The 22,729-nt window shown below is 37.9% G+C and overlaps 1 protein-coding gene across 1 annotated transcript; it reads left to right on the top strand.

Annotated features, from left to right (window-relative positions):
- The first annotated feature begins 15,286 nt into the window (after nucleotides 1-15,286).
- On the top strand, nucleotides 15,287-16,792 carry LOC122051798 (solute carrier family 25 member 44-like). The gene is made up of 2 exons (XM_042613093.1): nucleotides 15,287-16,586; nucleotides 16,716-16,792. The coding sequence occupies exon 1, from the start codon at nucleotides 15,534-15,536 to the stop codon at nucleotides 16,572-16,574; it is 1,041 nt and encodes a 346-aa protein (XP_042469027.1). The 5' UTR covers nucleotides 15,287-15,533; the 3' UTR covers nucleotides 16,575-16,586; nucleotides 16,716-16,792.
- Nucleotides 16,793-22,729: the final 5,937 nt, after the last annotated feature.

The raw sequence follows: 22,729 nt of genomic DNA, 5'->3' as shown, positions 1-22,729 counted from the left end.
AGGCTATATATTCAGCTTCAGTGGTAGATAAAGCAACACAATGTTGCTTTCTACTTGACCAACTTACAAGACATTGCCCTAGAAATTACAAACTTCCACTTGTACTTTTTCTGTCTAATTTGCACCCGGCATAGTCCGAATCAGAATAGCCAAAAAGGTCAAAGGTGCAAGTTCTAGGGTACCAAAGTCCTACATTTAGAGTATCTTTAATGTACCTAAGTATTCTTTTAACATATGTTAGGTGTGACTCTTTTGCACAGGATTGGTATCTTGCGCACATACCTACTGCAAACAATATATCGGGTCGGCTTGCAGTTAGGTAAAGTAAGCTACCTATGACACTCCTATAGTACTTTGGATCTACTGGTTTTCCTTTTGGGTCAGAGTCAATGTTGATGTTGGTTGCCATTGGAGTATTTATTATTTTTGAATTTTCCATGCAGAATTTTTTAATTAACTCCTTAGCATATTTAGTTTGATAAATGTAGATTCCATCTTTGGTTTGTTTTATTTGTAAGCCTAAGAAAAAGTTGAGTTCCCCAACCATACTCATTTCAAATTCATTTTCCATTAATCTAATGAATTCTTTTAAAAACTTAGAGTTAGTTGATCCAAAAATTATATCGTCAACATAGATTTGGGCTATGAAGATGTCTTTTTCTATAGTTTTTACAAATAGGGTCGGATCTATTTGTCCTTGGTTAAAGCCTTTGGATATTAAGTAATTAGATAATCTTTCATACCATGCCCTAGGGGCTTGTTTAAGTCCATACAAGGCCTTTTTAACTTAAATACATGATTAGGATTGTTTAAGTCTTCAAATCCTGGGGGTTGGCTTACATAGACCTCTTCTTTGATGAAACCATTTAAAAAGGCTGACTTAACATCCATTTGGTATAATTTAAACCCTTTATTTGCAGCATAAGCTAATAGCATTCGAATGGATTCGAGTCTAGCTACCGGTGCATAGGTTTCATCATAGTCTAATCCTTCAACTTGACTAAACCCTTTGGCTACTAGTCTGGCTTTGTTTCTTATGATATCACCCTGATCATCCAACTTATTTCTAAAAACCCATTTGGTGTCTATTATTGATTTATCTATGGGTTTAGGTACAAGGTCCCAGACTTGGTTTCTCTCAAATTGGGCTAATTCCTCCTGCATAGCTATGATCCAGTCCGGGTCAGGTAGTGCTTCTTCTATTGTTTTAGGTTCGATTTTAGAAATTAGGTCAATCTGACTATGGATTCTATAGGAAGATCTAGTTCTGACTCATAGGTTTGGATCACCCAAAATTTGGTCAGGTGGGTGAGAAGTACTGGCCCTAGTTGGTCTTATAATTGGGTCAGGGGCTGGTTCCTCTGGTTTATTAAGATTTGGTTGAATTTCATCATCTTCTATATTTCTTGGATCAACATTCTCATTTATATTTGGTAAATTATTTTCTTCATCAAATATTATATTAGTTGTTTCTTCAACTTTTAGAGTGTTTTGATTGTAGACTCTATAGGCTCTACTATTTGAGGAGTATCCTAAAAATATTCCTGGGTTAGATTTGGGTGTGAATTTTCCTAAATAATCTTTAGTGTTTAAAATGTGAACTTTACACCCAAATATTTTTAAATAATTTAAGTTAGGAATTTTATGATAATATAGTTCATAAGGGGTTTTCTTGTGAAATTTGTTGATTAAAATTCTGTTTTGAATATGATTTGCAGTATTTATTGCTTCAGCCCAAAATTGGTGATTTAAATTATATTCATTTAACATAGTTCTAGCGACTTCTTGAAGTGTTCTATTTTTACGTTCCACTAGACCATTTTGCTGAGGGGTTCTAGGACATGAAAATTCATGTAGGTATCCATTTATTTTACAAAATTGAGTAAATCTATGATTTTCAAATTCTCCCCCGTGATCACTTCTTATTCTTTTAATTTTAGTATCTTTTTCATTTTCTATTAATTTACAAAAATTACTAAATATTTCATAGGTTTCATCTTTTATTTTTAGGAATCTTACCCATGTAAACCTAGAGTAGTCATCAATTATTACTAAGCAATACTGGTTCTTGCTTAGTGACTTGGCTCCATGTGAATCAAATAGGTCAAGGTGAAGGAGCTCAAGTAACGAGTTGGTTCTTTCTAGATTTGTTGATCTGTGTGTTGACTTAGTTTGTTTTCCTTGTTGACAAGCATTACAGATTGAGTTTTCAATGAATTTTAGTTTGGGCAAACCTCTAACTAGACCATTATGACTCATTTTTGAAATGAGTCTAGTGTGAGTGTGACCCAGTCTTCTGTGCCACAAGTCAGTTTCCTCTTCCTGTGTTATAAAACACTTTATTGAGGATGTGGGTAGATTAATTGAGTACATATTATTTTTCCTAAGTCCCTTAAGTGTGATTTCAGGATTTTCAATATTTTTGACTAAACACCTAGCTTTGTCAAAAGTGACTAAGTATCCGCTATCACACAATTGGCTTATACTTAGTAAGTTGAAATTGAAATTTTCAACTAACAAAACTTTTCTAATAATAAAATCGGAGTTGAGTTCGATATTACCTCTTCCGATTACCTTAAGTTGACCATTGTTGCCGAATGCAACTGATCCTAAATTTTTTAGTTTGAGCTTTGAAAATTTCAATTTATCTCCAGTCATATGTCTGGAACATCCACTATCCAACATCCATTGATCCAACTCCTACACATAAAGTGAATGAATTGGTTTCTTGTTAATGGATAGAAAGATAGTTTGACTGAAGTAGACTCCTTAGAATTTTATCTTACCCAGGCTAAGTTAACAATAATTAGTCATATTGTTATAATTGTTTTGGAAAGTGTTTTAAAGTTTAATTTAAAATATTTTTGAAAGATGAGGTTTAAAATAATTTTGAAATTGGGTTTAAAATAATTTTGAAATTGGGTTTAAAATAGAGTTTAAAATAATTTTGAGTTTAAAATAATTTTTAAATTGAGTTTAAAATAATTTTGAAATTGGGTTTAAAATAGAGTTTAAAATAATTTTGAGTTTAAAATAATTTTGAAATAATTTTGTTGAATTAACTTGATTTAAGTCAATTTTAATTTAGTCATCTCACCCGATCTAAATTTTCAATCAGGGAACCCTATAATTGTTGTGAGATGAATTGAGGTTCAGTTTAAGGAGTTGGTTTAACTTTGTGTTAGATTCAGGTTTAGCTTTGGGTTTAACAAGTAAGCATTCTTTGGATAAACTTCTGGGCTATGGTGAGTCACAAGGAACTCATTAAAGTAACCATGCCTTCGAGGTTTTTCAAATAGTCCTACTCATTGAGCTTAATACTTAACCTTGGTCTAACTAGTTAGGATCCATTTAAGGGTAGCTTCGGTCAGTTCCACTTGGCCAAATGCACCAGGTCGAAGCCATATCTTCCTAGACATGCGATGCCCAAGCTTCCCTAACGTACTATCATCCAAAAACTTCACCAGTACCGTGGGTCAAGTTAAACCTAGCCCATTTTATCTAACCTTAATTACCCTGTCGGGTAGTCTGCTCTTGGTTACCCTTATCGGGTGGATTAAGTTTGGAGGTGCCAGATAATCTGGAGCCTTCCTTTGGATTTTTGATTTAATTAAATTCGATTTTAACTTGATTTTAATTTAATTTAGATATTTTAATCTTGAATTTTGAATTTAATTTTCGAATTTATAATTTTTGAATTTATTATTTAATTTCGAATTTTGAATTTCTGACTTTATTTTCGAACTTTGAATTTTTGAATTTATTATTTAATTTCGAATTTTGAATTTCTGAATTTAATATTTAATTTCGAATTTTGAATTTTTGACTTTATTTTCGAATTTTGAATTTTTGAATTTATTATTTAATTTCGAATTTTGAATTTCTGAATTTAATATTTAATTTTGAATTTTGAATTTCTGAATTTAATTTTAATTTCGAATTTTGAAGGTTAATTTTGAATATTTTTTTTTAATTTAAATTTTTAATATCGTTTTTCTTTTTGCTCCCCTTGGATCATGACCTCGATATGGTCTATCGAGGTAGTGTATTTGATCCTTCGGGACCCAGTATTGACTAAGTCCAACTTGATTGATCAATTTGGACTTAGGGACCCATGCTTGGACTGAGTTATTACTTTGTTTGTATATTAAGGATAAGTAAGATTTATATTTACTTTTATATCCCAGCCCAGTTCTATTGTAAATGGCCCTTTGTGTCCCAAGAATTAAGTCCAAGTTCTTGGAGCCCAAAGAAAACTGTTCTAAGGTAGTTTTTAAATCTTTAACCTGATTTTTTAGACTTGAATTTTCTTCCTCAAGTTTTTGAACTTGAGTTGGAAATTCAGTCTGACTCTGGTCAGGTAAGGGTTTAGTGTCAGCCACTTCTTTAAGGACAATTATTTCCTTTATAAGTGACTTAACTTTCAGGTTTGACTTAGCTAATTTGCGCAATAAATAACTAACTAAAATGTTTAACCGGGAGATACTTACAGCGGGGTCTGGTCCTTCGGAAACGGATACGGATCCGTGGCTTTGCTCGGACTCCGCCTCAGACTCGCTCTAGCTTCCGGATTCGACGATTTGGTCCCGGGCCATTAATGCGAGTAGACTCGTCTGTTCGAGCTCGTCGTCGTCGTCCTCCAATGAAGATTCGTCCCATGTTGCCTTAAGGACCTTTTTCTTTCTTTGCTTTTTGACCTCCTTCAGGTTAGGGCAGTTGGATTTGATGTGCCCTTTTTGGTTGCACCCGTAGCATGTAACTTCAAACTTCATCTTTGAGTTCTGTGACCCTTCCTTCGTTTTCACTGCCTTCTTTAGATCTCTTTAGTTGAAGCCCTTCGTCTTGTAGAGCTTCTTTACGAGGTTTATCAGCTCGGTTGTAATTTCAATGTCTTCATCGTCTGAGTCTGGTTCATCTTCCGACTCCGGTTCCGTTCTTCGTCGTGATCTCGGTTCCCGTGTTTGACTTGTACCTGCAACCAACGTAATACCTTTCTCGGTTGGCTGTGTATTAGTCTGCTCATGAAGTTCAAATTCACAAAATAGTTCGTCTAATTTTAATGAAGACAAGTCCTTGGAAACTTTGTAGGCATCTACCATTGATGCCCACAATGTGTTCCTTGGAAATGAGTTTAAAGCATACCTTATGACGTCCCGATTCTCTATCTTCTGCCCGATTCCGTGAAGAGAATTGAGGACGTCTTGGATTCTCGCATGTAGGGAATTCGCCGTCTCGCCTTCCTGCATCTTTAGATTATATAATTTATTAAGTAAAAGATCTCTTTTACTTACCTTGGAGTCGTTAGTGCCTTCGTGGAGTTCGACTAGCTTTTCCCAGAGCTCCTTTGCGGAAGAGAACGGGCCGACCCTGTTGAGTTCTTCTTTGGAAAGGCCGCACTGGAGGGTGCAGGTAGCTTTGGCGTCGGCTTCCACCTTTTTGATTAGAGGGGCGTCCCACTTCTCGCAGGGAGTTGGTTTGCCGTCGTCATCGGAAGGTAGCTAAAGTCCCGTCTTAATGATCATCCATGTTTCGAACTGGATCTTCAGATACGTCTCCATTCTTCCCTTCCAGTAGCCGAAATCATCTCCGGAGAACAGTGGGGGACGAACAGTACTGAGCCCCTCTTGTTGAGCCATTTGTAATATGCAACAAGAACAACAAAAATATATGTTCCAAGACTAAGTCTTGGATTAGTAGTGCGGGAATAAAGAATAGTAATAATAACGAGCTCGAGTGGTGTTGTACCAACTTCGAGCAAAAGCCGATTCGATAAAAGAATTAGAATAAAGCTATAAGGCTAGATTCTAATTGACTCCGAAAAATATAAAATACCACGAAAAATTTGTTTTGAAAGGTGGTTGCACCAATTCAAAACAACCCCGCTCTGATACCAATTGTTGGATCGAGACCACGCTAGAGGGGGGGTGAATAGCGTTCGTGGCTATTTCTTTCGATTCGTAAAACAAATGAGTAAAAGCGCTGCGGAATGAAGAAATAACAAACACAGAGAGACAAGGAGATTTACTTCGTTCGGAGCCTAAGGCGACTCCTACTCGAAGGCCCGCGATCCTTGATCGCTTTCCGTGGGCAACAACTATAATCAAGATAAAAATATTACAGACTAATTACAATTCAAAGCAGTAAGCAGATTATACCGACAACAAAAACTAAATCTGAAGCTCCGGGTTGTCGGGGTGTCGTTGCAGCACTTTCTGGATCGAGTCGTTAGCAGCTTGTTGCAGAGAGATTGCTTAGAAGATTGTATATCTTGAAGCTGCACCTCGACCCTTCTTTTATATGAAGTTTCGGGCGCCTGGATCCCTTCCGGGCGCCTGGAGTGTGACGTGGCCAACCAACCAGGATGCTCCACGTGGCAAAGTCGTGGCAGGGATAAAGTTTGGTCCCGGGCGCCTGGACCTGTTCCGGGAGCCCGGACCTCCGAGCGCCCGGACAACCTTTTTCCAGCAGGTTCCTCACCTGCAAACAAAGGTTAGTCCGAGCAAAATCCCCTGCAAGACAGTGTTAGAATAAGATAAAACATTGTAAAGAAGAATTGACAGTCTTCGGACTGTCCGAGTCTGACTTCGGATTTCCAACCGGAAATCCTAGGTCGACCCGACGCCTACTGTTCCCTCTACGGGGAACGCGTCCTCACCTACTCCATGTTGCCAGTCGATCCTCCAGATCTACTGGACTTTTGCTCAGCACTCGATGCTTCCGGACTTTCTGCTGGACATCCGCTTCCCGGCTAGTCCAGACTTTCACCTGGTTCGCGACACCAGGACTTTCCACCTAGGGTTACCACCCCCTAGGATTTTTGCCTGAAGCCATCGACCTGCCAAGACTTTCTGCATAGGGTTACCACCCCCTATGACCTAGGGTTACCACCCCCTAGGGTTTTCTGCCTGCCTAACCGCAGCTAGGACTTTCCTGAAATACTCATTCAAACATGTTAGATCACACACTAACTTAACTTTGAATTCTTTGCCATTATCAAAACTAAGGTTCGATCGTCGGATGCTTCTGCACCAACATCCTATTGTTGTAGACTCGATAGGCTTTGCTGATGAGAGAGTACCCGACTAGTATCCCTTCGTCAACCTTAGCCGTGAACTTTCCAAGATGATCCTTGGTGTTCAAGTTAAACACCTTACAACCAAACACCCTAAGATGTTTAATTGTAGGGGGTTTTCCAAACCAAAGTTCATGGGGGGTCTTTCCTAAAAACCTATGTATCAAAACTCGGTTTTGCACATAGCAAGCTGTATTTACAGCTTCAGCCCATAAGTAACTCGGTAGTGAGTACTCATTGAGCATGCTTCGTGCAGCTTCTTGCAAGACTCGATTCTTTCTGTCCACAACCCCATTTTGCTGTGGGGTCCTTGGAGTAGAGAACTCATGCCTATATCTTTTTTCTTGACAAAATTCTAAAAATCTATGGTTTTGAAATTCTCCACCATGATCACTTCTAATTGTTTTAATTGTTGTTGATTTTTCATTTTCAGTTCTTCTACAAAAGGAAATAAAAATATCTATGGTTTGATCCTTATTTTTCAAAAAGAAAGTCCATGTATATATAGTAAAATCATCAATGATCACTAAGCAATATCTTTCCATTCAATGAAATGACATTACTACAATCAAACAAATCCATATGCAATAAATCTAAAGCAGTAGATGTACTTACAGCACTTTTACCTTTATGCGACGCTTTTGTTTGCTTACCCTTTTGACATGCATCACATAATTTTGTATTTTGGTACTTGATGCTTGGTAAGTCTCGCACTAATCCTTTGTTGGCCAGCTTTCGAATATTCTTCATGTTCACATGGGCCAACCTCCTATGCCACAGCCATGATTCTTCTTCTTTTGACATGAAACACTTAGTAGAGGCATTAGTAGCACTTTTAAAAAATACTTGATAAATGTTATCTACCCTTGTGCCTACTAGTACCGTGTCAAGTGTGTCAATGTGTTTGACCGGACATTGACTTAAATGAAACTCAATTGTGTAACCCGTATCACACAATTGGCTGACACTTAGGAGATTAAAGGTCATCCCCTTGACTAGAAGGACATTTTTGATTTGGAGACATTCGGATATTTGAATATCTCCAACTCCTATAACCTTAAGGCTACCATTATTACCAAAGGACACATTACCTCTATTTTTGTTTTGAAGGGTAGTAAAGAGTGACTTGTCCCCGGTCATGTGCTTGGAGCATCCACTATCAACAAACCAAGTTGATAGATGCTCCCCCTTGACAAATGCCTACAAGACACGAAAGATAGATGTTTTAGGTACCCAAATCTTGGGACCTAATGCATCTACAATGAAAGACCTAGGAACCCATGCCTTGGTCACATCCTTCCTAGTCTCATGAACCCTAGAAGCATGTGATCTATGAACTTGGGTTCTAGACACTAGGGAAATGAAACTAGACTCCTTAGGTTGATATCCTAACCCAGTCTTGTTGTAGACCGCCCTTTGGGCATTTAGAATCATATCTAAGGTCTTAGAGCTAGTTGAGAATTTCTCAAGCATTTTCTTGAGTTTCTCAACTTCACTCTTTAAGGCTTTGTTTTCATCCTCAAGAAGCTCTTGATGTAGGTCATCAACCTCATCTTCCCTAAGAGTCTTCAAGTGTTCTACTTCATCTTTTAGTGATTTGATTTCAGTTTTTGATTTCTTAAGCAAAGTAGATAAATGTGCAATAGTTTTATAGCATTTTTCTAAGTGAGGAGAAGTTACCTCTTCATCATCCGAAGATGATGAAGCCGCGGCTGATGTATCACTTCCGGAATCCGATTCCTCCCTTGCCATGAGCGCTAATTGACGAGTGCTTTTCTCCTTCTTCTCTTCCTCCGATGAGCTTGAGGAGGATTCATCCCAAGTAGCTTTGAGAGCTTTCTTCTTCTTGGCCCTTTCCTCCTTCTTCTTGAGTTTTGGACACTCACTCCAATAGTGTCCTTTCTTGCTACACTCATAACACGTAACGTTAGTCTTATCAATATTTTGATCAATAGACTTACCTTTCCCTTTGTATCTCCGGCTCCTTCTCATGATTCTCCTTACGAAATTGGCCATCTCGCTCGATGATGATCCACCTTCATCATCGGACTCGGAGGAGGATGAGGATGTAGGAATCTCTATCTCCTTCTTCTTTTCTTTCTTCCTTCTTCCATCCTTGTTCTTTTCTCCTGCAACTAAGGCAATACCTTTCTCTTTTTGACCCTTGTTAGCAAGTTCATGAAGTTTCATTTCACAAAAGAATTCATCTAATTTAACAATTGAAAGGTCCTTGGAGACCTTGTATGCATCTACCATAGATGACCACAAGGCATTCCTCGGAAAGGCTTTGAGAGCGTACCTTACAAGATCGTGATTCTCTACGCGTTCATCTACGGAATGAAGACCATTGATGATCTCTTTGAACCTTCCGTGTAGTTCACTTACCGTTTCGTTCTCCTTCATGGTGAGATTCTGTAGTTGGTTTAGAAACAAGTCTCTCTTGGCGATCTGAGAGTCTCGGGTTCCTTCTTGGAGCTCGATGAGCTTGTTCCACAAATCTTTTGCACTCATAAATGGACCTACCTTGACAAGTTGATCTTTGGCTATCCCACATTGTAGAGTGACCACCGCCTTGGCATCGGCTTGTCCTTTGCGAGTTTGCTCGGCGGACCACCTTGACGACTCTAGTTCCTTACCTTCTTCGTCCTTCGGAGGTGTGAACCCTTCCTTGACCGAGAACCACATGGAGATGTCGGTCTTGAGATAATACTCCATACGGCTTTTCCAATATTGGAAGTCCGCTCCGTCGAAGTAGGGTGGACGATTGGTGCTAAAACCTTCCTTCATAGCCATCTTCTTGCTCTTTAGGGTGTTAATCCGGATGAAGAGCGCCTTGCTCTGATGCCACTTGTTAGGACCTTCAGATGGCTAGAGAAGGGGGGGTGTGAATAGCCTCCACTAAAAACTCAATTAATTCCTCACAAAAACTTGTTAGCACAGCGAAAATAAGCAAAAAGAAAACTGATGCAAGGAAAAGAAACAACCCACCACTAACACAACAAGGATGTACGAGGTTCGGGGATAACTTGCCTCTACTCCTCGGCGTGTTCGTAAGGTGGACGATCCCTTGATCTTTCGGTAGATCACACCCCGGACAAATTCCGGCTAAGTATTTCTCCTTATCGGTGGAGTAACCTCTCCACAAAGTCTCAGAAAAGATTTGAAATGAAGCACAAGACTTACAGAGTTTAGTGGCCAAAAGGAATGAACAATCAACTTACAGCCATGATGAAATCAAAACGCAGAGACAAAAGAAGTTCCTCAGCCAAGAGCTCAAACACGCAGCCTCTTGCTTGATTGACAGAGAGTTTTTCAAAAAATCTGCTTCAAACCTCTCTTATTCCTTCTTCTTATTGCTCTGCTTTCTCACTGTCTTCAGCCAGAGCCGAATCACTGTCACCTGTATCGAATCACTGCAACCAACTCAGACGTCGCCAATCACTCTTCCTCCTCATCTGGTTCTCTGAACTCACACCAATACCATCCATGGTCTTCACTGGTGTTTCTGAGCTCGAACCAATAAGCAAGAGTCAAGCTGTTGCCAACTGATCGCAGCCAGTGAACGTTGACGCTCCAATTGCACAATTTGCAGCGAAACACAGCAGAAAGAGCACTTGGTCTTATTCTTCTGATGGTGCTTAGTTTGAATTCAAGCATTGGCACGACACCTGCAATCTGTAACTCAAAAAGCTTACAGCAAATAGTTAGATCAGATGAATCAGAAATCGCAGAGAAATATCAGAAGATAAACGACATCGTTGTGGATCGGTCAACAGACCGATCCATAGCTCTCTGGACCAATCAGGACATATCCTGATCGGTCTGGGAGGCTTCTGATCGATTTGTGGACCGATCAGCCTATAGGTGGATCGGTCCACAGACTGATCCCCTATAGTCCTCTGAATCCTTCGCTTCCTTCTGATCGGTCTACAGACCGATCAGATAACATATAGTGAAGTACTGTTTGGTTACTGATCGGTCACCAGACCGATCAGATAACCCACAGAAAGCAACTGTGTGGTTACTGATCGATCACGAGACCGATCAGATAACTAAGGTATCACTGGATCGGTCGACAGACCGATCTAGACAGCCAAAGTATCACTGGATCGGTCAACAGATCGATCCAATGCCTCTGTTGGTTTTAGCGCTTCCCAGCCCTAAACCCTAACGTTTTCCTGGTCCAGAGAACGAGCTACTGAGCCCTCTGTGACCTAGTCTGGAGAACAAGCTACCGAGCCATCTCCGACTTCCATGTCCGGGTCAGAGAACGAGCTACCGAGCCCTCTCTGACCTAGTCTGGAGAACGAGCTGCCGAGCCCTCTCCGACTTCGTCTGGTCCAGAGAACGAGCTACCGAGCCCTCTCTGACCTAGTCCGGAGAACGAGCCACCGAGCCCTCTTCGACTTCGTCCGGTCCAGAGAACGAGCTACCGAGCCCTCTCTGACCTAGTCCGGAGAACGAGCTACCGAGCCCTCTCCGACTTCGCGTGCCAAGTATCCGTACTTGGACTTTTCCTCTCCACATGATCAACCTTGATCATTAATCAGTCTGAGTTTAATTAATATCTGATACAAACTTAAATCAGTGTCAACATCAAAACAACAGCTAGGTCAGACTGTATTAACACTTTCACCTTACATCTGGTCTTCTGACTTGCAAGAGATTCTCCTATACCAAATATCTAGTCCCTTGACTTCCTTGGACATCTCTTGACTTACATACGGTCTTCCGACCTACAAAGGCTTCTTTTGCTGGGAATCCGATCCTCAACCTTCTTGGTCCTGCAAACTTAAACTTATATTAGATCTAATGTATTAGTCTAAACTTAAATAATTATCAACTATCAAAATTTCTTCCTTAAGGCATGATTGCACCAACACTTTCAACCTTCTTCTAACTTCCGTTTGTCTATATAACTTACTTTGTGACATCTCTAACACTTAATCAACAGTCTCTGTAGATTCGATAATCTTTTATATTACTGATAATGTTTTCGTGCACTTGCAGATTCGTAACAGTCCTAATACTATTTGTTGAGATCAAAAGAATTCACATATCTCCACAACGATATGATATTGTCTAATTTGGGCATAAGCTCTTATGATTTTATTTTTGAGCTCTATCCAAAAGGTCTCATACCAATGGAGATATATATCTTTCTCTTATAAGCGTATGATCTTTTCCATGTGTTTTCTATGCGGGGCTTTATTTGTAACCAACAAATGTATGACATTTTGCCACTATGATTAGAAATTGGCTTTGAAAATCATTTTAGAAAACCTTGGTGAATGTATTTGTTGATAAGAATCACTATTGATTAGGTTAATATAAAGTTAGTATGAAATATTAAAAGTTTTAATTGTTTTGAACTTTGTGCTATTCTTTAAAACTAAGATGTATTTATATAGAAAATTATTTTTTTTCCTAATAGTATTTGATATATGTAATGTCTAAATAAAATTTCATAATTTTTCAAAAATCATAGAATTAGTTAACATTTTTGAAATTTAATCTAAAAAAAATAAAAATGTAACTTTTTGAATATTAGACGACTGATGCAAAGTAACAATCGACTGATTTCTATATTTTCACTAAAATAGATTAGTTTAACTCATTTAAAACCACTTCTAGGTATCTTTACTATTTATGATCCTATGATATGCTTGAATAAGCATTCAAAGGTGATTTTCTAGATGAAAAATGAGAAAGGGATTTTAAAAAAAAATAAATGGATTTGAGAAGGAGATTTAGATTAAGATTGAATCTTTAACGTTATAACTTTGATTTTTCTAAAGGTTTATAAACTGTAAATCATTATTGATGCAATGATTAAAGTTAGAGTATACTTTGAGGTGGAGGTCATTCTTAAAGATATGATTTTGATATGAATGGAGAAGAATGCAAGATTTTGAGTATTGATGAATGAATGAAGGATGTATGCTCAAGGCTAAGTATTGAAGACAATGGAAGATAGAGAACCTCCATTATGATATTGAAAGTTAGAAATGGAAGAAGAGAATGGATTTTTGAAAGAAAATTTTGATGTGTGATAAAGGAGAGAATGGATAGTTTAAATTAGGAAACCTTCATTGATACCTTGGCATGAGAAGTAGGATGTTAGACTAATGAGTTAGGTTGACTTAAACAATATTGTTAAACATAAAAATGGAGAAGATTGTTGGTGGAATTTCCCCCTTGTCAAGGTTGACAAAGTTGACCAAACTCAAGTTGAATTAGAATTTTGATATTTGATCAATATGTTAATTGGTCGAGATGTCAAGTAGGTCAATGTTAACTAGATACTTGATGGTTGATCAATATATTAAGTTAGTTGAGTGAAAAGTCAAATAGGTGAAGGTTAATTGAATACTTGACAAAATATGAAAATTTTAAGTGGGTCACAGTTGACCGGACACTTGGTGATCGGAAGTCCAAAATGGAGTTGGCACGGAAAGTCTAAGTGGATCACAATTGATAAGATACTTGGATGTTAGAAATCCAACATGGAGTTGGCATGAGACAGAAGGTCTAAGTAAGTTATGATTGACCGGATATTTGGTGATCAGAAGTCCAACAGATAATTGGCAAGAGAAAAGTCAAAATGGGTCACGGTTGACTGAACACTTGGTGGTTAGAAGCCCAACAGGGAGTTGACTTGAGGCGTGAAGTCCTAGTAGATCAAGTTGACCTAATGCTAGGCAATAATTAAGTTCTGACAAGTCAAAGTTGATCAGATGCTAGACAATGAGGAAGTCCCGATAGAGCAAACTTTCAAACACCATAACTTTTGACTCGGATATCAAAATGAGGTGATCTAAGATGCGAAATGGAGCTTGTTCAGAAATCAATATTTTTACTCAATACCAGTCGACTGACTATGAGTATTAGTTGACTAATTTTGATCAAAACAAAATAGAAGTAAGTTGATTCGATTGTTTGACTCAACTGATGACACCAATCGACTGATAATTGATATCAGTCCATTGATGGTTTCAGAAATTGAACAGAAGTGAGACAAATTCGCTTTATTCAATTTGACTAATGACATCAATCGAATGATAGTTCATATCAATCGACTGATGCAAATCAGAATTGAACAAAAGCGAGTCAGATTCACTTGTTTAATTCGACTGATTCGATCAGTCGAATGATGGTTTATACCAGTCGACTAATGTTTGAATTATCGACAAAATCAGATAGATTGTCGAAAGTTTCTGAGGTCGATCAATGACATGAACAATGTTGGAGACCATATCAATTGACTGATGGATTAGATCAGTCGACTAGTAGATGGAAATTAGTCTCGACCTAAAGACTTTAAAAGAGAAGTTTCGAGAAGATTTTTGAGCCAGTTCTTGGGGATTCTGAGGCGAAGTGTTGTTACCTTTCTAGATCAACAAGAGACATTTCTAAATAATAAGAAAACATCTAAAATATATATATTTTTATTATAAAGTAATTTTTAATTTCATTTGTCTTTGTATTCATTATTTTTTATTGTGTTAGGTAAGAATATGTTATTAGAGACTTCTCATCCTCTCAAAAGACATTTGAAAAGGAGAATGTTCTAGTGGAGCGAGATCACTAGGAGTTGATATTGGATTAATCGTCTTAAGAGATGGATACTAAATAAATATCAAAATTACGTATGTGATGTCAAGGTTTATGTTGTGCATTCAAATGATGAATATGAGATCAAAATGAGAAGCTATCGAAGTCACCCTCCTCCTTTAAGTTCTACGGATCCTAACATCAGATTGTTTCATAGTGATATATTTTTTTTCGATCCCTATTTTTTATGATCATATTCACAGCCGTTTAATACTTTATCTCTATGCTTTAGAATCCATCTCTGCTTAGGTTTTTGATTTATTAAATCAGTCAAATATTCAAGCTTATTTTTTAAAAAGAATATATAATTCTAATATATTTTTTCCTTTCTGACCCTTGTTTTTTTTTAAATTTTTATATTGCCAAATAAAAACTGTAATCACATGGTGCTATATTATTTATTTATTTAGAAAAATATACCTTTGATATTTTCATAAAATTAAGGACCACTTTTAATATTGTCCCAAGTATTTTCTCATTTTTTTCGTTTTGTTTTCTTCTGCGCACAAAAATACAAAAGAACCTTATCCAATTACAATTCCTGTCTCCTCGTTCTACGCTCTCTTTGAAGCGACAGAAAAGGAAGCGATCCGACGGCTGATCGGTTTCCATCGACAGCCGTGATGCGTTCACTCGTCCCCCGCCGCCACTCCTACCGCAGTCTGCTACCACTCCTCTCCTGCACCGCTCTTGCCCTCCTTCAAACCCTAATTCTATAAGCCCCGATCCGGACAAGCTTTGGATCAGGCTCCGTCCCTTTTCCTTCTCTGATCCCCGACATGGAGGAAAGGCCGTAGCTATAGGTTCCGGGCCTGAGCTCGAGCCGCCACCGCCCGGTGAGGCGGAGATGAGGGCGACGGAGAGTGAGGTTGGTGAAAAGGAAGAGGCCGAGCTGGCGAAGCTCCACCTCCCGGCCGAGATTGATTGGCATATGCTGGACAAATCGCGCTTCTTCGTCCTCGGCGCCGCGCTCTTCTCCGCCGTCTCTGCCGCGCTCTACCCGGCGGTCGTCCTCAAGACCCGTCTCCAGGTCTGCCACCCCGCGCCGCCCTCCGCCTGGTCAGCCGGTGTCGACATCCTCCGCCGCGAAGGCCCCGCCAGCTTCTACCGCGGCTACTGTACCTCCCTCGCTGGAACCGTTCCCGCCCGCACCCTTTACATGGGCGCGCTCGAGATCACCAAGAGCGCCGTCGGTACTGTCACAGTCCGCTTCGGCGTCTCCGAGCCTACTGCTTCGACCGTGGCCAGCGCCGCGGCCGGCCTGAGTGCTGCCGTTGCGGCGCAGGTGGTCTGGACCCCGATTGACGTCGTCAGCCAGCGGCTGATGGTGCAAGGCCGCCATGTGTCTACGTCTAAGTACCTCGGCGGGATTGACGCCTTCCGAAAGATTGTAGCGGGCGAGGGGATTCGGGGGCTTTACAGGGGTTTCGGCATGTCTATATTAACCTATGCACCTTCAAATGCTGTTTGGTGGGCGTCCTACTCTGTGTCTCAGAAGCTAGTCTGGAGCGGAATCGGTTACTACCTGTGCCGGCTACGGTTAGGCGTTGAGGAGCAAGAGTTTGGAAGTAGCAGTACAGGTGCCTTCAAGCCAGAATCCAGGACGGTGGTCGTGGTGCAAGGATTAAGCGCTGCACTGGCAGGTGGAGCAGCTGCTCTGTTGACAATGCCTCTGGATACGATTAAGACAAGGTTACAGGTAATGGAAGCTGGTGAAGGACCGATCACCATACGGCAAACGCTAAGGAACCTGATAAAAGAGGGAGGGTGGAGTGCATGTTATCGAGGATTAGGGCCAAGATGGGCTTCCATGTCGATGTCTGCGACCACCATGATTACTACGTATGAGTTCCTGAAGCGGCTATCTGCCAAGAAGCAGGAGGATTAACCATGATGATAGGTATATACAAATAATTGTTTTTTTTTTAATTTTTTTTTTTAGTTGTAGTTGTTTTCTTTTGTATCTTCAGTTTTCTTTGATGCTTAAAGGGAAAAAAAAAACAAGAAAAAAGATACACAATTTGTGCAGAGAGCTTGCTTGGAATCATCTTGTAGTGTTTGGCTCAAATGGATTGTGATCCATGGGTTCACTTTGGCTAGTTATCATGAAGAAGTTTGGGTGCATGAATGCTTGTAGGATTGAATAGATCGTGCTTTGGGATTGAATGTGTCGAACTGAACTCTGATAGTGTTTCTTGTTTCAGGTTGATAATGTATCTCTACTATTTGCAAAATAGTACAGTATTAGTTACTTGTATTTAGCCTTAGAAAACCTCTGCTTTTGTTGTTTAGTTATCTGCTGCAAATTATTATACCTAATGCAAATTGATAATTTTTAAGGTCTAAGTGTGAAAGTACTTACTAGATGGTAACAAAATCTCTCTTTAAATGATGCCAAAACTTGAAAGCCATCGGTCACTAACCCTTCAGTTTGTAACTCTGTTAAGGGGTTTTCTGATGTTTATTGAAGCTGTTGTAGACATAAAATTAGTTTCTGCAGTAAAGGATAGTTCTAGCCTTAATCTCAATGCGTATCCAGTTTCATTTCTTAAGTTCTTTCAACATATCTATTTGCTCATAAATACAAGCAATCTGGATTTTCATTGTGTATCAACGTTTCTAGCAGTGTTTTTGATTTATATTAGCATAGAGTTACAAGAATGCTATAGTGTAGAATGTTATAGTACTGTTTTTTTTGGTCGTTTCACTTACTAATTGAGCATTGCATTCTTATAAGAAACTTCGATTTTGATTAGACATTAGGTGCTTAATTGTTCGCTTGTACCTAGTGAGTTTTTGTTAGGTTCAGTCATTCACAATCAGGTTGCAAAGGTTTAAGAGAAATATAAAGCTTGATGAATGATAACTTGATGGAAAATTAACCCTCCTCGAGACACTTAAGACCAAATTCACAATCAACCTTCTCGTTTGATCAGTCAGATTATAATACTTGGTATTAGAATTAACCTACAAACTACACATGGAGTGATTCAACAGGGAATGACTTTGGTCGGATGTGCCACATAATGATGCCAGTTTCATTCTGCACTGAACTTGTGGGCTAGTGGGGTTACCATCTAAATAAGTTCAGCTGGACTAGTTTTTGCTTGGTGGTTTAAGTTATGTCTTAACTGACACTCGATAGAAACAACCTAAATCAAACAAATATCGGTGCAGGTATTTGTTGTGGTGTTCACTATTTGTAATAAAAATGAAATTCACTAACTTCAAGCCGATGATAAATTTAGCTTTCTTCTTTCATCAGTAGATGGTTGGGGTTAGCATTAGTTTATCAGCATGAAAGATGCTATGCTTCTCTAATCATCTCTCTGCATTATCCCAACTCCTCGGCCCTGTCTAATGCTTTTCCTCGTTTGAGATTCCTACCTTGAACAAGGGTTGTAAATTGCAACAGGCGGTGGTGGCGAGACGGTCATTCACCGGCTACTGCCTAGACCAAGTTTTAATAAAGTCTATTTAAACAGTAATTTATTAAAGGGCACACTTAGATTTGCGAATTGATCAAAAGACACACTATAGTTTAATATTTATGAAAGAGTACACTCAATTTTTTATATTTTCCCTTCTCTTTTTGTAATTTCTTCTCTTTCCTCTCCCAAATCCACGCAATCTCTCTTCTATTTCCTCCTGTCTCTTCTTTTTCCTCTTTCTTTTGGATGCATACAAGTATAATAGAGTTATGATTTAGTGTAGTTCTTTCAATAATATTTTAACACCTCGGGATAAGTTGAAATATGCAATGGACGATATCGTTAAACTTTTTGCAACCTCAGAAATCCACAAGATTTGAAATGGGTATAATTTGAAATCTATAGGTCCATCAATAGGTTTGACCAAAATTCATTGATGGACTTAGAGATCTCAAATTGTACTCATTTCAAATTCTGTGGATTTCTAATGTTGTAAAGAGTTCAATGGTGTCGTCCATTGCATATTTCGGCGCCTTTAGATGTTGAAATGTTATAGAAAAATTAGCTAAAACATAAATTCATTCATATCAAGTCTATGTTGGACTTGATATGATTTCATATCAGGCCCAATGCGGGTCTGATATGATTCCATATCAGATCCAACGTGAGCTTGATATGAAATTATAAAAGGGTCATGGGGTTATGATTTAATTGATTCTTTCGATAATTTTTCAACACCTCCAGAGAAGCTGAAATATGTAATGGACGATTGCTGAATTCCTTACAGGCTCAGAAATTCACAGAACTTAAAATGAGTCCAATCTGAGGTCTCTATGGCTATTAATGAGTTTTGGTCATTTCAGGTTATGTAGATTTCTGAAATTGTAAGGAATTCAATAGCGTCGTCCATTGCATATTTCAACGTCTCAGCTAAAATATAAATTCATTTATATCAATCATACGTTAGGCCTGATGTGATTCTATATCAGGCTCACGAGGTTATGATTTAACTAATTCTTTCGATAATATTTTAACACCTCTAAAAAAACCAAAATATATAATGAAGGTGTTAAAATATTATTAAAAGAATTAATTAAATCATATTCTCATGGACATGATATTCTCATGGACCTGATATAGTTTGATTGAGCCTAATATAATTCTATATCAAGCCTAATATATATATATATATATATATATATATATATATATATATATATATATATAACAATTATATGTGAAACCTCTGCTACATCGTATGCACTTATTTTAAATTTTCTTCTCCAAAGTTTACTGTGAAATTTTATCTCATGAAAAAAGAAACAAATAACTGAGTTTTGATTGGTTAACTACAACTTAAAATCAAATGGGGAAAATTTTTATGTTTTTTGACTAGTGCATAATTGGATTTTTATTTAGTAGTGTATTTTTAATTTTCAACCAATGAAAATTGTTTCTAACTTTTTTATCATGGATAACAATTAGCATCAATAGCATCATCATTCTGTTTTTTTACTGATGGAGCTTTCATGCAAGTATTGAATAAATAAACAATCCACGTTAACAGTAGTTAGTACGAGGAAAGTGTCTCTAACTATAAGGCATTTTCATGCAAACCATAAAGCACATATTTAGTAGTTAAAGTTGACAAAATATGATATAATAATTTCAACCGAATTTAAAAGAAAATAGGAATTACCTAAAAGACAATCTCAATCATGAGATAAATCAGGCCTAACGTGGGTCTGATATGGAGTTCGACTGATTCTTCTGATAATATTTTAATACCTCTAGAGAAGTAGGAATAAATAATAGAAGGTATCGTTAAACTCCTTACCATCTCAAAAATCCGCAGGACCTGAAATGAATCCAATTGAACATGTTTAGGTGATTAGTAGATTTTGATCGAAATTCATTAATGGATCTAAAGATTTCATATTAGACTCATTTTAGGTCCTCTGGATTTCTGAGTCTGCAAGGAGTTTAACGGTGTTGTCCATTACATATTTCAACTTCTCTATAGGTGTTAAAATGTTGTTAAAAGAATAACCTAAATCATAATCCTATGTGCCTGATATGATTTCATATTGATGTACGTAAATTATATACACTTTATGTATATTTTGATGCACATATACTTGTACTTCATGAGCATAATATATGTTTATTACATCTTATTTTATTATAATGTTATATTTTCACTTCTTTTATTCGAAGATCTACTCTTTGTTTGTTTTGATTGATAGGACGTGATTTAGAGTAAAATTGAGCTTAAATGGAGTCTAGAGCTTCCCAAAATACCTGGGTCGTGTTTATGAGGCATGGACGTATGAAAATATGACACACACCAATGCTCACACGGCCTGGTTGTGCCTTAGGCACGACCGTGTCAATTCCACACAGTTATGTCATTTTCAACACTACACACCAAAAGTAAAATGACCATAACATTTTGCTCAGTTAGAGTTTTGGCTGTTCTTTATATCAAATTGTAGTTAACTTTAAGATTTACAACTTTGCTGAAGACTTCAACTCGAGAATACCACGTTAACATGTGTTAAAATGGTTTACAAGGTCCACACAACCTTGACACACGACCATGCCAATCCACATGCACGTGTGGAATTTTCAGAGAAGAAAAAGACTTTGGCCATGTGAAATCCACATGGTCGTGCCACCGAATCAGAGCCAAGGTAGCACATGGCCATGTGGATTCACACGACCGTATCACGACCCAAGCAAGGGTTGTGTCTAGAACTATAAAAGGGATTTTTGTCTCCTTTTTCACTCATCTTTAGCTTGGGGCTTGCCCTCATTTCTTGGGGAATGGTTCTCTCCCTTGGAGAAACTTGAGATCGTCCATCTTCGCCAATCCGTCCACTTCTGGAGTAAGGGAACATCTCAAAAGATGTCGGGCTTTAAGGATAAGCACTCTTCTCTCTCTATTTCTATGTATTGAGTTGTAGTTTGTTATTTTCATTGTCTTTTGGTTGTATTCTCTTGCAATGGAGTAGATCTCTAAATCTTGGATGTAGGAAGTAACTATGATGTGATGTATAAACTATGTATTTGGATATTTTCTTTTGCTATGAAGTGTGTATATCATGTTCTATGTGTGTTGTGCCTTATAGGTGTTTGACAAAATATGTGTGAGGTCAATTCATATGGATGTGAGGGATTTGTTTCTATGTTAAGGTTGCTACTACACTGGATGATCGGGAGATCCTTAGTGATAGAGGATACCCATTCAACTGGACACATTTTGCTCTTAGTGATAGAGGGCATCAATACTTACTCACTAACATATGGACTAATCCTTGTTAGGGCGTTCTAATTGGAGTTGATACTCTTGTATTACCATTAGGAAATACATTAGATAACTGTAGAAATGTATGATCGAGGGCGTCCTAGTGATAGAGATTACCTCTTAACCAGACTTTCTAGAGTTGCCTCTTTACTTAATGGCGTTAGAACTTAGGTACACTCTTTGGTGCAACTTACGTGAGAGTTGTGCTACGCTTTAGTTAGAATCCTTACACGAGTGTAAGCATGGAATTAGGTAGATGAACAATTTATAGGAATATTAACTAGTATTATAACGAAACTGAAATCCTAGAATATGTTACACCCCACTCACCTACGCTTATTCCCTCTCTCTACTCTCTTCTCTCTCTCCCTCTTTCTTGCGTTTGTGGACGACCTTCCAATTGTCTAGATAATTCGTTGTGTAAAGTTAATTAGTGTTTAATCAACAGTTACTATGAGATCAATATTTCTATTACTGACGATATAGTCATGCACTTGCGGCTTCGTAATACATATTAGGCCTACGTTAGATCTGATATAAAATCATATCAAACCTAATGTGGACTTGATTTGAATGAGTTTATGTTTTAGCTAATTTTTTTGAAAACATTTCAACACCTTCGGAGACGTTAAAATACGTAATGGATGATATTGTTGGACTCCTTGCAATCTCAAAAATCTAAAGGATCTGAAATGGGTCAAATCTGAGGTTTTTAAGCCCATAATTGAGTTTTGACCAAAATCCACTTATGGACATAAAAATATTATATTGGACCTATTTCTGGTCTTGTGAATTTCTGAGGTTGTAAGGAGTCCAACGGTATCATCCATTATACATTTCGATTTCTCCAGAGGTATTAAAATATTGTCAGAAGAATCATCTAAATTATAATCTCGTGGGTCTAATATGATTTCATATCAAACACGTGGGCCTAATATGGAATCATATCAGGCCCAACGTGGGCTTGATATGAATGAGTTTATATTTTAGCTGATTTTTTTGATAATATTTTAACACCTCTAGAGATATCGAAATATGCAATGGACAATATCGTTAGACTCCTTACAGCCTTAGAAATACACAGGACATGAAATGGGTCAAATCTGAGATATCTAGACATCAGTGGATTTTGGTCAAAACTCATTGATAGACCTAGATACCTCATATTGGATTCATTTCAGATTCTGTTGATTTTTGCGATTACAAGAAGTTCAACAGTGTCGTCGATTATATATTTTGGCTTATCCGGAGGTATTAAAATGTTATTGAAAGAAATATGTTATCCCCTAATCCCGTTATGCTTAC

Source organism: Zingiber officinale, chromosome 3A (genome assembly GCF_018446385.1).
Source record: "Zingiber officinale cultivar Zhangliang chromosome 3A, Zo_v1.1, whole genome shotgun sequence".
Lineage (NCBI taxonomy): Eukaryota > Viridiplantae > Streptophyta > Magnoliopsida > Zingiberales > Zingiberaceae > Zingiber > Zingiber officinale.
This window is presented reverse-complemented; position numbering and strand designations above follow the sequence as displayed.